Source organism: Glycine soja, chromosome 11 (assembly GCF_004193775.1).
Source record: "Glycine soja cultivar W05 chromosome 11, ASM419377v2, whole genome shotgun sequence".
Taxonomy (NCBI): Eukaryota; Viridiplantae; Streptophyta; class Magnoliopsida; order Fabales; family Fabaceae; genus Glycine; species Glycine soja.
In genome coordinates, this window is record NC_041012.1 from 5,611,174 (window position 1) to 5,627,788 (window position 16,615).

Sequence of the window (16,615 nt, forward strand, 5' to 3'; positions counted from 1 at the left end):
ATCCGGTGTATGCTTAAATTCAAGTTTAAAATATTATGTGTCTTTCAATTAATAAAATAAAATGAAATTCTGATTATTTGACAAAATTAATTTTGTTTCAAAAATATTTTTTCACCCGAAAAAGCTAAACATGCAGTAGTATTTTTGGTTTTTTTTCTTTTTCTCCATGCTTTCAATTTTTCATCTCACTAGTTGAGATGAGAATTCTAAGTTTCACGTGAATCGTCAAAACGCGACTCCTTTTGAGTCCGCGATTCTGTTTCTGTGTTTCTCGAGCACCACGTGGTTAGTGGGAAGCCAATGTGGGAGCCATTTGCTTAATTTTCTTCAACGCTATTATAAACACGCCCAAAATATTTTAAATTCTTTAATATGGTTCATATTCCTTGATTTTAATTATTATTATTTTCTTTTTGAAAACTACTTTTTGCTGCGGTTTAAAAAGGGAAAGTTAGGTTTGTTTTTATTCTTGAGGCACAAAGGGGATGTTTGGTGAAAAAGAAGGCAGGCTAACTTGTTCCGCTTTCCCATTTGTCTACGTTCTTTGGTTTAATCCTTTAAATGGTAATTTTCTGAAATGGGAAGGCCAATTCACAGAAAACATTAAAAAACAGATATTCACAACACTTGCCAGCTACTAGAAGTAGAACTAGACAATTGACATCCATGATCCATCCCTGTGTGCTTGTGTTATTCGCTGCATTAGAATATTGTGAGGTGAATTCCACACGAAAGTTGTAAGGGACTAAAAAAATGGATTATTCTTATTCGTAATCGTGATTCACTCTCATCTCATGTTAGCCGCGATAATTACGTCACTGTTATGATACCTGTCATTAGGCAAGAAGTTCCGCCATTATTTATGTGATGATGCTATCCTAATAAATGCTTCGTTTGGCCCGTGGGTTATGTAACATGGAATCGTAAACAATTTGTTACAAATGAATAGTCCCCCCGCCCCCCCCCCCCCCCCCCCCCCCCCCCCTTCTATGTGTAGATTGCTTTTTTCAATCCAAATTGATTTGACAAATGTGAACGCCAATATCTTCTGAATTAAAAAATCTTTTATTTTTTTAATTTACTTTTCATTTTAATAAGCTATATATTTTAAAGACCTTTTTTTTAAAAGAAATTCCAATTATAGTTGGTTAAAATACAATTTTAAAAAACAAATGAATATACATTAGAAGATTCCATTCCACATACTAGCATATACTGTACTTGCTTCTTTTTTTTTTATAGTGATTGAACTTTTTTCCTTCATTTGGAAAAATGATATCTCAAGAAGAAGATATTAGATATGTTATTATAGGAAAAAAAATACAATATGAAATACTATTCATTAATTGTTTAACTTGTTTATTTATTTTTGCATGGGCGGCGGGCCGTGGTGGTTTACATCACAGGGTCCCAATATAGAGTTGTAGATGATGCATAATATGAATTTAATTCTAGACCTCGCAGCAAGTTGAACAAAATTAAACGCTACATAATATAGGAAACTCATTTATCAAATAAATTTGTAGGAAATTAGTTTGTCGAATAGAATTAGGCAATTGGGACTATATACATGATGTTTATTTCACATTTGTATTGCATTAGACAAAATATTGTTTTCAGTATATATTTTAACTTGAGGAAGAATTTTTAAACGAGGTAATAAGTTTACTTTCTTTAAAATAACGTGGTGGTTTTTTTTATAGGAATAATGTGGTGTTAAATAATGATTTTTACTCAGTTCTTCACTTTACTTGAAATACATTAATGTTTTTTTTTGGCATGTTAAAATATACATATGTTACTTTCTTTTGCTACATTTTTTTTCTTGCATTACATTTTTTTTTTAACTTTTTAGGGTGGTGAATGTGTAGAAGTCATTCTTTTGTTACATGAGTAGAATTTCTTTGAACCATATTTTTTTTCTTTCATATATTATGTTTAGTGTTTTTTTATTATGATATATTTGTCCTATGATTAATTTCGAGAACCAAATATCGAATAAGTTCATCATGAAAAATTTAATGAAATTATTATAATTAACAAGACTTATGCATAACCTGCATGCAAATATCACGAAGTAGTGTATGAATCTGACACAAAATTATAAAATTTGTAGTTTTAGTTAAAGTTTCCTAAGATTTTCAAATACAACCAATTATTTACTTGTACAACAACATTATTTATTGAATAATTTTATCTAATATAAATTACTAATTTGAAAGCTAATATTTAATAAGTTTATTATTTCCATAATTAATATGATGAAGAAAAATGTTTTTTTTAAGATAGAAGGAAACCTTAAAAAAATACAATAAAAAATACTCCTTTTTAAAGATAAAAGGAAACCTTCCCTTAAAAAAGATAAAAGGAAACCTAAGGACAATTGACTACTGAACATCTTAAATAATCACCACGTACAAAATTAATGAAAGTATTTAAAAACTTAATCACGAAAGGCGTGACCATGCTCCACAAATAAAAAATATTTAAATGAAAATAAGAATGTAAAGTAGTAATATAATGTTGGTGATTAATCAATAATTGCAATTAAAATTTTATTAATATATCCTATCCTTTACAACAATATATAGTTAAAAATAAAATACTTGAAGTACCCTAATTTAAATTAAAGGAAATCGTTGCTGAAAAAAATTCAAATACTACTTCAAAGGTATGAAATTTATGGGTTTTGTGAAAAATGGTTGTTGTGTATAATAAATACAAATGTTGTTTGGATAAAAAATTTTAAAAACATAGATAAGAAAATAAAAAAAAATGTATTTAACTTTTTCATAACTTAAAATTAACTTATTCACTTTAATTTTTAAAGACGTTAAATGAGAAGAATTTTTATAAAAGTTAAATATATAAGTTAATGTTTGTTTACTTACTTTCGTATTTTCTTTTTCTATAAATAGATTGATCTAAATGAAATTTAAGAGGATTATTAGTAATGATTGTCAATTATTGAAAATTATAAAATTATGAGTAGAACACTAAAATTCATTAAAAAAAATTCAAAATTTATGATTTTTAATCAATTTCAATTACTAGTAGAAAGTAGGTTAAAAAAATGTATTAAAACATGTATTACTAACATTTTTTTTTTATCGTTAGCACGATTGTGTGAAATTACCTAACAAATAACAATTCGATAGTAATGTAAAAATATGAATTTTTAGAATTTTTTTTATTAGTAATTTTGTTGGATCGTGAAATTTATAAAATAAAACTTGAGTTAGATTATTTGAAAGATTAATGTTAATGATATTATTATTATTGTTATTATATGAGCAAGAAAGTTAAAAATAAGAAATTATTAAATAGCATTAACTTTAATTCAGTGTGTATGTTTATGTTTGAGTTTGTTAAAGGGATTGAAACCGTGATGATTTAAAGTGCACTTACTATAACAAGACATTAGGAGTGTCTTGAGGGACAATGGTCAATCAAATCTTTCCATTAAGTTAGTAATTATTTTGATTTTAAATTTTCACATGTATCATTAGGATCATCTTATTTAAGGTATTGTTGATTTTTATGTTTGATGTCTCATCATAATTTTATCCTTAAAAGTGTCTCAATGTGTTAAAAGAAAAGAATATTTATAAATTTTGTTTGATCTTAACTCCTAAATAATTTATGTGAAACTTTATGAAATAACTAAATAAGTCCCAACTAGTCAAAGATAAGGGACAAGAATGGTGACTTAGAGTTCATTATAAACACCAACATTTTAACCTCAAATCCTCAAATATAATTAGGATCAAATCTTCAAGTATTATTCACTTCTTTGATATTCGAAGAATTATCATAATCTTATTTTTAAAAGGCATATCAATAAGGGAGAAAAATATTTTTGAAGTCTCATTGTTATTGATTCCTAAGTGATTAATGTGGGACTTTGTGGCATACCAAAACAGTAATCATGAAAGTTAATGGATGCTCTACATCAAATACTATCATTTTTAATGAAATTAAGTATTATTTATATTTTATGCAATATATATTTTTGTATACGAAATCCTTATTATTATTCTGTTCTATGCCCTCCTGCCTGCAAGACAATCCATACCCTTTAAAAGAAAAACAACCAAACTGAGAATATATATATGGCAGATAGAAGAACATCCACGCAACACGAAAGTCTGCAGAGGATATCCACCAACGAGAGCATAAAATAATCTATTTTCGGGGTATAAACAAGCCCATATGCACACGAAAATAAACAGAAAAATTCCACTGCTGTTATAGGGTCCATAATCAATATAAAATTGAAATTGAAGGATTCTTGATAACCTGTATTGATCTCTCCAACACTTCTTTCACTTGTTCAATTGATTTTCAATCTGTGCACTCTAAACCAGCTAAATTTCAGCTCAGGTTCAAAATTGCTTCTACTTGCAGATATCCTCCACTCTAAATGTCATAACATGAATATTAACCTCAAACAAATTACAACTAAACTTACCCAAATACAATCCTCATCAACAATCTTTCTTAACAAGAACCACAGAAAGCAAAATAAGTACTCACCACAAAGAAGGGCAAACCAGAACTAGTTTTACTGCATGAAACATTTAAACCACAACAATTTCACCAACTAGACTTTGATGCGATGCAATTGAATTCAAATCCTTTAAATAAGGTTTTAGGTTGAAGCTTTATGGATGAAAAAATGTAATTGGAAAAAAAAAGACTCGTTAAAATTGAAAAAGAAAAAAAAAAGCAATTTCTTAAAAGTTCAAAGACATCAGTGGAAATTAGCTTCTCTGTTGTCCTTTTCTCAACTGTCTCAGTGTTATCCATGTAGTTGTGTTGATATTTAATTTTGTTAGTATTTAATTTTGTGATTCAATTTTAAAACTGTGTAATTTTTAAGCGACAGGACAGGGAAAGCTGGAAATGGTCCGATATCAGTGCGCCTGATCTAAAACTCTAGAAGCATGAAAATGGTAACTGTTAAATGGGGTGAAGAGAGTCGTAATAAGTTTTTTTTTTCTGCCTGAAAGGGCAATAACAAGAATTAAATGACTGAGAAATAGTAGAGAAAATGGACAAAACTGAAAACAAGCATATGCATATCAATGATAATTGAAGAATTTTTCCATTATCGTATTCTCATTTATCACTAAATTCTGGGGACATCGAATACATCGCATTCAATTTCTGTGTAGTTGCAGCAGGTATGGACACATGTTCTATTCTGGACAGTTTTGTTAATTATATTTTGAATTTGAGAGATAACATAAAGATGTCAAATTAAGATTGACAACTGGATTAAGAAATATCAAGCATTTCCTTTATTGGTATACTATGGCTTAAAGATAGACAAGATCTTGAGGAATTTTATCAATAACCAACAACACGTTTAGAAATTAAATAGGACATGCATGCAGTCATAAATTACAAATACGTAAGACCTTGCTCCCCCCATTGACTGTATCAATTTAGATATTTAGTAGAACTATGTAGAAGGAGCTCCTTGTCATTTTGAAATCTAGCCATATCCTCCTCCATCATGCTGATATGTGCTTCAATGCCACCACCAAACTTGGTATCTGTAAAAACGACCACATTTTTTACTTTCCATGCAGGTGGGCATGCCCAAATTGGCTTTCCCCAGCCAAAATCAGCATCATACACTGGAAACCTGCACAAAGCAGTGAAGGTAAACGGCACAATTTCCCCCTTAATATTCTCGAATCTGCGCAAATCTTCTCTAAGAGAGCTCAAGTACTCAGAGCCCTCCTGAAGTTTGAGAATATATTCATTGTCAATTTTCCTTATTTCTTCTCTCAGCTTCTCCACCAGCTCATAGCATTCCCCTTTATCATCAAGTGATGGAAACGCTTTAACAGCCCGATAGTAGTTCCCGAAAGCATGTGCTGGTAGTGGAGGGTCCATTCTCGAACGCAGGTTCACAGTGTGAGCCACCACGTAGAATTTAGAGCTCTCAGATGCTGCAACCTGAGTGGAAGCCATAAAGCGGGTCCATATGAAAGTTGATAGAGCCTCAACTCGTGAAGGGGGTTTCTGCAGAGCCATTTTTTCTGCATATTTTGCTTTAAGACCATCTATAACAGAAGCATCAAACACAAATATCCTGGACACAGTGTTAGGTTTTGTGATGGTTTTGTTGGGATCATACCAAGGTATATCCCTCGGGGGAAATAAGGAGGCAGAAACGAAATGTGTCTTGATTTCATTGTAATCACGTGCAATAGCAGCCCAAGTTTGAATGAACACAAAAAAGGACATAGCATCAGCAATCTTGTGGGACATGCATGCACCAATGGCTATTCCACCGCATTCAAAAACGTTAAGTTGAACGCCAAGGGGTGTGTCAACGATATCATCCATTCCAAAGGGTAACAAATTTGTAACCTCGTTGGGGATAGGACTCTCCACAACATCGTTGAGCTTGCACCTCACTTTGGCTTCCAAGTAGAGGGCACCCTCGTCGTTGCACTCTATGAAAGCCTTGTCCACGAGTCTTCCCGCAAGAGGGTAGTAATGTGTCAAGGCTTCTGAGAGAGATTTCTTGAGGTGGTTGGAAGCATTTTCGGTGCAGGTGTTTAAGAATTGGTTTGAAACATTATTGGCAGCGAAGAAGTAGACCATGGAGTTGTTGAGTTGGGGAGTGAGGTGGTCGAGCAAGGAGAGATTGTAATGACGAAGATGGTTGGGGGTGGGAGAGGAGGGTTTCACGAGTTCTTTGGAGATTACTTCAACTTCAACCTTCATTTTTCTTTTCTTAGCTAGTGCTAGTAATTGACGAGGTTTAATTGTCTAGTCTTAAATTTGCAATTTGCTCGTGGTTTGCTGAAATGATTCACATGCATTTGCACTATATACACACACCAAAAATAGTATAGGACCCGTGAACACCCAAACAAGGGGTATTTGACCATTTTGAGTGATTTTAAAAAACATTTTACTCAATTGGGTTATTGTTTAAATTATTTAAGAGTCATGATGATTCTTGTCACATTGAAATTGGGTGTGGCGACACTTAAAGTGACGCCATCGGTACTTGTCATGTAATTGGTGGTGCCCTTCAAGTGAGGTTGTGATATTACTCTGTTTTATGACACTCATTTGCATTTTATCATGTAGTGGATGATATCATCTTATTTTATATCATCCTTTAGGTGAGGTTAGAACATTTTTTAAATAATTTTAATAATTAATTTAATTTAAGTAATTGAATAATTTAAGTAATTTTAGAAATGGGAAAAAGTTTGTTCGCTATTACTTGAGAAAAAAAACAATTTCAAGTGGGTGTGTTTTGGGTGCTTTTTCAGTTAAAATGTGTAATTTTCCATAAAACGAAGGTGATTACTTAGTTTTTACATCGGTTTATCCAATGGTATCACGCGTGAAGCCAAAAATGGTATCAAAATCACTATAAAACGAGCCTAAAAATTGAAAAAATCTATTCACTATTACTTGAGAAAAAAAAAAAACAGTTTGAAGTGAGTGTGCTGTGGGTGCTTTTTTTTCCATAAAATGAAGGTGACTTCGTCTTTTTTAAGTCGGTCTATCCAATGGTATCATATGTGCAGCTAGAAACGGTATCAAAATTAGTATAAAATGAGCCTAAAAATTGAAAATATATATATATACTATTACTTGAGGAAAAAAAAAACAGTTTCAAGTGGGTGTATTGTGAGTGATTTTTTTCCGTTAAAATGCATAATTTTTCCATAAAATGATGATGATTCCGTTAGTTTCTACATCGGTCTATCTAGTGATATTTTCTGTGTCAAAATCATTGTAAAATGAGCCTTTTAATCGAAAATAAACAATAAAGGTAGAAAATTTTTTCCTAAATCATACAATTTTTTTATTTCTAAAACTTACTTAACAACTAAAACAAATTAATAAAACGTTAAAAAAACAAATGAAATAATAAATTAAAAAAAATCAGAAATAACAAAGCAAAGATATATTTTCCTACGTAATAAAATATGAAAAAAACACAAAACATAAAAAAGGAGCTAGCAAATAATTAAAAAATAAAACACAATGACAATATAAAAAATAAACACTACAAACCAACAAGTGACCTAATAAATTAAAACAAATAATTTTTTTCTACCACATTTTCCTAATACAATACAAGAAGAACAAATACCAAATGGCAGAAAACAACTATATAATAAAAAAAAAACAAAAAAATAAAAAGGACTTACCTTGCAAGGCTTTGTCCATCCCTTTCCCCCGTTTATAGAAGAAAGCGCCTGGTGGAATCGCATCACGCGTCACTCAACGTCCAAAGGGCCTCGCTGATTGGCACACCAAGAGGCAACATGTTGACTGGCGCCACCTGTAGCTTGGAAAACCCATCAAAAACAAACAAAACAAAAGAGACATAAAACAGGTGAGATTTCCAATTCCAATTCCAATTTTATAAATGGATAAAATGCGGTCGAAATCGGAAATAACCTCTTTGATAAAGGTAATAAATCAATAATTTCATTCAATACTTCATATTAATAATATAATTAATTAAAAATAATACATTAAATAATTAATGCATTAGTGCTAAAAAAATTTAAAAAATATTTGTCTAAATTCTATTTATTATTAAAGATAGATTATTTAATCACATATTTTTTTTGGATCAATTAGACAAATAAAAAAACATATAATTTCCCCATTGAAAAAAATATAAGAATTAGGACTAAGTTTAACATTAAAATAAAATAAAGGACTCCAAACCATTGTTTTGAAAACTTTATCAACCAAAAACCAGTGTGACAACTAATCTGGACACTTTAAAAAAATATAATTGAGTCATTTTACTAATTTATACTCCTGATTTTTTTATTTTACATTTAAAATATTATATTTTATTAAAATATAAAACTAGTTAAACTTAAATTTAATCATGGTTGAACTATGGAATATTAAACCAATGTTTTCACCAATTTAAGATTTTAAAAACATTACTCCAAACATATTTTATCCATAAATTATGGGCTAAATGACTTTTTTTTTAAAAAAAAAATTACTTTTATTTTTTATATTTTAAAAGAATATTTTAATCCATTAGAGGTAAAAGAAAAGGAGGAGAAAGAGGAATATGTGGAAAAAATATATATATATTGTCACGCTAAAAATATTGATATTTAAATACTAATTAACAATATTAACTTTAAATCGACTAAAGTAAAAAAATAATCATTTGGCCCATAAATATGACAAGTGTACATACAACAAGGTGTAACAATTTAAGGAAAGAAAATGATTAATAATTATTTTCGTTTGTGAATGTGTAGAATGTTGATAAATTCATATCTGAAATATGAAAATTTAAATTTTACTCTCCTAAAGTGTGACAATGTTATCAGTTCATTAACTTTTGTTCTTCATTATCGTTAATGAAAGAATTTATGTGACACATTCAATAATGAATTTGTTAGCGCCATACTCATTTATGAACAAAAATGATTATTTATCTAAAATATAATTTAATATTCATCTTTTAACTTTAATCCTTAGAAGAATAACATTCCAAACATAATAATAAACATAACATTCATTAATAAACATAATTTATTTATTGATGTGACATTACCTTACCCAAAATATAATACTCGAATAAAATTACATAACTATTAAGTTCATCCTTAAAAAAATAAGACCTAATTTGATTTTACCATTATCTAATATTATCACATTACCAACAAATAAATTATGTTTATTAATCAATATTATACTTATAATTATGTTTGTATATTTATTTTAACTTATATTTATTTTTCTATTTTTTAAGTGTTCATTATAATATTATACTTACATGTGATATGAAAATTAAATTATATTTTAGATAAATAATTATTTTCTTCCGTAAATATACAAGACACTCACAAATTTGTTGATAAATGTGTATGTTCATTAGTTAACGATAACATACGTTGCCACACTTTCTAGTTTGAGAATTTAAATTAAATTTTTTATTTTTTAAGAATAAACTTATTAAAAATACATGTTTATGGATAAAAATAATTATTTATGTAAAAGAAAAAAAAGTTGGGTTTCCGTGGCGTGCGAGAGGGGCATCTTTGGCGACTGCGGTGTTGAAAAAGGAAACCGAAGGTGGTTTGTTTGTTTTTCCGTCTAATCAAAATCAAATCGAATTGGATTGGATACAATACAATACAACCCTATATAAGCCTTCAAAACCTGCGCTGCGTGCTGTCGTTTCATTTGCTTTACTCACCGAAAGTAACGGAGGGATTTCCTTAACCCACAAACTCTCAAATACCCTCTCTCTCTCACCGACCACTATGTTGCAGAGACCTAGACGCCGCTGCGAGGGCACTGCCATGGGCGCCATCGTTCTCGATCTCCGTCCCGGTCTCGGAATTGGACCCTTCTCCCTCGGTAATTATTATAATTATCCATACTCAATTCCCTTTTTTTCTTAGATTCTCTTACTATTTCCAATATTCGTCGCTTCTCGGGTTTCAAATTGAGAGGATAATAAGTTTAGGTCGAAGAGATGGTAATTTTGCTTGTTGTGGTTATCAGATGTTGAAAGTCATATCGTGTGGTTTAATTCAATAATAATAGCTCAGCTTATTCGACGATTGAAGTCGATGATGCTATTGGCGTCCCGTTTGTGGTTTGCGTTTTGTGATTCTGTGTTTACTGACTTGGCTTGTTGCCGTTTTCGTGTGCTGTTTAGGGATGCCTATATGTGAAGCATTTGCTCAGATAGAGCAGCAACCTAACATATACGATGTGGTGCATGTCAAGTATTTTGATGAGGTTTGTCGCATATGATTTATGGCTTAACTTACTGTCATTTATGTTTTCTATTATTGTTTGAACTTGCACTAGCAATTGACTGTCTGCTTCGGGCAGGTTACTACTATCTGTTGCTTTGCCTTTGTGAGGCTCCTGTTGTTTTATTTTTTGAAAGATGCATTTGTTTTTATCTTGAGTTCTTCTACTTAATGCACATGCAGGAACCCCTGAAGTTGGATGTTGTTATTAGCTTTCCTGATCATGGCTTCCATCTTCGCTTTGATCCGTGGTCTCAGGTGTTGTATTTTTTCCCCATTCATCTTGCTTCCAATGTAGAGTCCTTATTTGGAGAAAGCTTGAGGTGATGCGTTTCAGTTAGTGAAGTTTTTGTTTAGAATTGATTTGATGGGGCCATCACTAGTGCCTTGGTAGCTATATGTTCTCACTATCCACTCAAAAAAACTAGTTTTAAAAAAATAACTATAACTATTTATATAAGAGTAGGTCTAAAACTATAACCAATTTTATAGTTATTGGTATTTCAAATAGCTTATTTTTATTTAAAAAATAGTTATAAAACTAGATAGATATTTTAAATAACTTATTTTTATTCTTCCTTAACTAGTTATGCAATTGGTTTTAGACATAACTTGTTATATAACTAGTTTATTCATAACTAGTTATATACCCATATTTTAAAAACAATAACTAGTTTTATCAAATTATACCCATATTTTAAAAAATAGTTATGGTTACAGTAACTAGTTGAAAGAGAGGCACTTAGTGCCTCTATCTTTATTTTTAAAAGTAAACAGAAAAAAGAAAAAGTTGTTAAAGAAAGTAGTGGTAACTGTTATTTTAAGGGAAGTGGCAGCATTTACATTTTGAAAGTTTATGAAGGAAATAAAAACAGTTATATATGTTAAAAGGGTAGTTTAGGAATAAGAAATGTGTACTCCAAAGGGGGTAATTGCCTTTATTAATAGTTATAGATAATACCCACTTATAATCTAGTTATTTATCAGGTATGGTTATAGTTAGGTAAATACCCAAATCATGAGTACCCCTAGTTCTCACAAATAACTATTAAAAAACACAACTAAATGAGTCAGACACATGTGAAAATGCAAATTCAGCAATTGTGTAAAGGATTCCTGCAAAAAATAAGTGGATTCTGAATGTTATTGGATTCTCTTAGAAAACTCTGTAGTTTTTAGTTGTATTATAGTGAATTCCTTTATGCTTCATGACAAGAGAGTAATGAGAATGAAAAATTGTATAAGGATCTTTTGGTACTTTCCCCCTCCAAATGAGAACTGTTGAACTAATGTAGTAATCCAAGCTTAAAATTTAGCTATATGCTATCCTTTCTTCTCCAAGTTAATTTAATTGGGGTGAATTATTTGAAGTTTTGGGTTTTTTTCTACACTAGTTTTACTTCTTTTGTTACAATAATAATGTGCTTCTTCCCATCAAGATATTGTTGCTTTGTTCAAGTAATGGAGCATTTCCTATTTTCTTTTGCTTGCTCTTGAAGATCTAAAGCTATAACACTGTTGTGTGCATCAGTTTTATGCTTTCAATATCATTTAAAGATGTTTTATAGTGCTTGTTTTTATTGGTATCTGTACATGTCTAAATGACTCTGGCTTGATGAAACATTTCATTGCTATTTTAGAGATTGCGCCTTATTGAAATATTTGATGTAAAGCGACTTCAGATGTGCTATTCTACTTCCTTGATTGGGTGAGTATTGGGACTTGTAATTTTAGTATATACTTGTTGTAAAACACTATTGATTGTTTTTTCTACTTCTAGGGGACCATCAACTTTAGCTACATTTGTTGCTGTATATGCACTGTTTGGGCCCACATATCCTGGAATTTTTGACAAGGATAGACGCATTTACACCCTATTCTATCCGGTACATACTTTGGATATCAAATGCTGATCTATTATTGCTTTTTTTTCTTCCTCCTACAATTCCACATTACTAATACTTTCTGCTTTATATTTTTGGTTTGTTCTTTAGGGACTTTCCTTTGCATTTCCTATTCCAAGTCAATTTACAGACTGCTGTCATGACGGGGGAGGTATTTATTGTATCATCTAGAAATTGAAATTGAAATGTTTTACCAAGCTTTCTAGTTCTATTTTAATATGTTTACATTTTCTCTTTTAATTATGACAGTGGAATTGCCATTGGAGTTTCCTGATGGGACCACGCCAGTTACATGCCGTGTTTCTATATATGATAGCTCCTCTGGTAAGAAGGTTGGTGTGGGGGCCTTAATGGACAAGGCTTCTGCTCCTCCATTACCTGCTGGCAGCATTTACATGGAAGAGGTCCATGTGAAGGTTTGAGTTCTTTAAACCCTATATCAGTTGGGGTTTTGGGCTTTTAGCTTATTTAGCATGACACATATAGTTGGCTTCATTTTAGAGACTTTTTTGCTTAAATTGGCAAGGTGGTTGTAGTATACTAGTATTAGCATCTAATTAAGTTCTTTCTTGGTTACATAGCTAGGGGAAGAATTGTACTTCACTGTTGGCTCACAACACATTCCTTTTGGTGCATCTCCACAGGTAAACTTTGTTACTGTTACATACAATTGAAACCATCTTTTATATGCTTTTAGTGGATAAATTTTCCTGTGCTCTCTGTTGCTTCTTTCGTCATCTTTCACTTGATTCATATTCTTTATCTGAAGGAAAGTTTATGTAATGCTTCCTGTTTTATGCAGGATGTGTGGACTGAGCTTGGACGTCCCTGTGGCATTCATCAAAAGCAGGTAATTCTTAAATGGAACATGATTAATCTGTAGGATTTTTGTGGAACTGAACTAGACTGATATGTAATGGATCATATGAGGACCTAGGCAATTGATTGCATCATGTTTTAGACTATACCTTTTGTTTTGGTAATTTGGTTTAGGAGAAAAGAGGGAGGAAATAAATAGGGGGTGGGAAAATTAATGAATAGAGGTATTTCTGCAGTTTGGATGGATAGGTGAAAACAAAGGGTCAATGTACAGAATATGAAACTGTTCTGTTTCCAAAATCACTCTCTCTTCTGGCATGTTTCACACGCTATGTAGCTATGCTTCTGTGAACTTCCCTTCCTATTGAACTGATTGTTCTTTCAAACTTTCTATTATGAAATTTTCTTTGTTGGGTTTTCTTTCAAGGATTTTTTATAAGCAGGGCTGGCATAGATTGGTACTTCTTATGGTTTTCTGTGTGGAATATATAAAGCCTAAGCCTTATTTGTGTGTCCAAACAGAAGTTGCTAAGATAGAGAGAACTCATAGAATGTGGGTTTTAGGCCTAACTCAACCCTATAAAACCAGCTTGTAAGGTGAGGGTTACCCTCACTTATCTACACTACTTTTGGCCTTATCACTAGTCGATGTGGGATTAAACCACCAGTGACCACCCTTGAGGCTGCAATTAAGGCAGCCCCCAAAGAGGCTGCAACTAAGGCTGGCTAGGGGTACCACAATTAAGGCGGCTTTCCAACAAGGACAGTCAAAAGAAAATCTTCTTGTTTGTTACTTTCTTCATGGAGAAGTATTGTTTTTGTCCAAATATATATTTATTTAAGGAGGAGGTCTAATCATCAAAAAAATTTAAGGAGGTCTAAATTCTACCTTGAGCACAAAGCAACTTCATAATATTTTAAGCTAGTAAACTGCTTGAATGAGTTTTGCTATGTATGAAGTCTGACTCTTAATTGTAATTCTATAGGTAGATCAAATGGTTATTCATTCTGCTTCAGATCTTCGGCCACGGACAACTCTCTGTGGAGACTACTTTTATAATTATTTTACTCGTGGTCTGGACATATTATTTGATGGACAGGTTTGTAACTTACATCATGCTTTTGTTTCTATACAATGTGCCACAGCACAACTGATAATGGAAACTCCCACATGTCTGTTGTATTTTCAGACTCACAAAATCAAGAAGTTTGTGTTACACACCAACTTCCCTGGTCATGCTGATTTCAATTCTTACATTAAGTGCAACTTTGTTGTCTATGGCTCAGATTGTAAGCAATCTCTTATTTGCATTGCAGTGTTTAGTTTGGCCTTGATGTAACAGATGTAAATTTTTGTTGTGAAATAGTGATGAAATATATTTTTGGCCTTTCCAGCAGTAGGGGGATCTTTCCAGGAAGTAAATAACAGCAAACAGAGGGTTATTACACCTAGCACCAAATGGGAACAAGTTAAGGTGATCTATCTCTTTCAAATCATATGGTTGCCCTTATATTGGATGATCTTGTTTTGGAGTGATGAAAGATTTTTACTTGAAATATATGAAACAATTTGTTAGAAGAAAATTGTGACTGGCATTTGATGTGAATTTCTTATAATGATTAATATTAGTTTATATCATATAATAGTTTCTAATTGATTTTTTTAGGAAATACTTGGGGATTGTGGGCGAGCTGCCATCCAAACACAAGGCTCAGCAAGTAACCCCTTTGGTTCTACTCTTGTATATGGTTATCAAAATATTGCCTTTGAGGTGTGTCCTTCTTTGTACTTATATTGTCCTCTGCTATTTTAATAGTTTAGTCTACTATGATGCTTTGAAGAGACCACTTATATTCTGGTGATATTTGCAGGTGATGAAGAATGGATATATTGCAACAATAACTCTCTTCCAATCATGATGATGGTACACTTCTTTTATTGTGTGTTCTTCTATGAAAATTTATAGCTTATTCACATAGCAAGTAATGACCTTAATATTTTTTCTTTAAATCTCACTTATTAGTTCAATCTTAAAAACCCATTTTTAATTCCTAGCAGTCAATGTTAGATCATTGTCTTCATTTGTCCAAGCTTCAGTCATGCTTAACTTAGTCTCAGGTTTATGTACTATGTTAGTGCCTGGTCTTACACATTTTTCATCCTAGTCTCTAGTTGTAAGTTTTTCTAATTGGGTTCTTAAAGTTATGAATAGTTTCCAACTGGGTGCACATTACAACCAACATATCTATAAATTTAGTGATGATGTGGTAAATGGAGAGCTCGTGTGATTACTCATACCATTTGGTTTTCGTGGATCCAAGGTGGTCAAAACAGCCCATCCCCCTCTCTTTTAACATAAGAGGGAAACGGATCATTTGGCCACCTGTTAAACATGGTTGAGATAGAATTCTTGCAAACAGGTTCACATGTTTTCCTAGGTATTCACATGCTCTTTGGGAGTGCTTCGCTGAAGGAAATTTTGTAGTTTCTAATCAATGCTCGTTGTTTGAAAGAATTCAAAGCAAACATGATTTAGTATTTGCAGATAAAGTTAGCTGGCATATCATTACTGAATATGAATGGATGTCCCGATTAAACTGGTCACAACGGAGACTCATTGAGTAACATTTGATGATTTTAAGGATTCAATTAGAATATCTTCAACTAACAAGGACTAATTAAAAGCTCGGTAGTAAATGTATTTATTGTAACTTATAAGTGATAACTGATATCAGTTGGGAGTTACGAGTCTCTTTTGCATTACTGCAGGCGCTTTTGGTTACTCTCAATCTCATCTCCATATTGTTCTAAGATCTATCAAGGTTGGATATGGAAATTCAGGAGTAACAGGCTAGGTTTGTACGAGCACTGTTTAAATATTGCAGCCTTCCATCATCATTATCGTGGCAAGGGGCTATGAAAATTGTACAGCTGTGTAACAAATTGTACATATTAAAATCCTGTTAAATTATGTAATTTTCTAACATTGACATCTTGCACAAAGCAAATGTAATGAATTCCTTTTGCTTTGCCTTTCAGTGTAATGAGATTCTTAGTTACTTGCTATAATTTATAAAAAGGTTGTTGTCTAA

The 16,615-nt window shown here is 31.6% G+C and overlaps 2 protein-coding genes across 3 annotated transcripts; one reads left to right on the forward strand and one right to left on the reverse strand.

The window, feature by feature from the left end:
• Positions 1-5,280: 5,280 nt before the first annotated feature.
• LOC114375353 (vinorine synthase-like) lies at positions 5,281-6,822 on the reverse strand. The gene has a single exon (XM_028333129.1). It carries the CDS (start codon positions 6,745-6,747, stop codon positions 5,446-5,448), a length of 1,302 nt encoding a protein of 433 aa, XP_028188930.1. The 5' UTR covers positions 6,748-6,822; the 3' UTR covers positions 5,281-5,445.
• A 3,219-nt stretch (positions 6,823-10,041) lies between these two features.
• Positions 10,042-16,615, forward strand: LOC114377233 (UPF0183 protein At3g51130-like). Of its 2 annotated transcripts, none has more exons than XM_028335665.1 (15): positions 10,042-10,395; positions 10,700-10,782; positions 10,983-11,057; positions 12,440-12,507; positions 12,580-12,685; positions 12,794-12,854; positions 12,953-13,119; positions 13,285-13,347; positions 13,506-13,553; positions 14,509-14,622; positions 14,713-14,812; positions 14,921-14,997; positions 15,190-15,294; positions 15,395-15,447; positions 16,293-16,615. In XM_028335665.1, the coding sequence occupies exons 1-14, from the start codon at positions 10,299-10,301 to the stop codon at positions 15,440-15,442; spliced, it is 1,212 nt and encodes a 403-aa protein (XP_028191466.1). In that variant the 5' UTR covers positions 10,042-10,298; the 3' UTR covers positions 15,443-15,447; positions 16,293-16,615. The 2 variants fall into 2 exon arrangements, with proteins under 2 accessions (XP_028191466.1, XP_028191465.1); XM_028335664.1 differs by having other exon boundaries at positions 10,043-10,395; positions 14,918-14,997.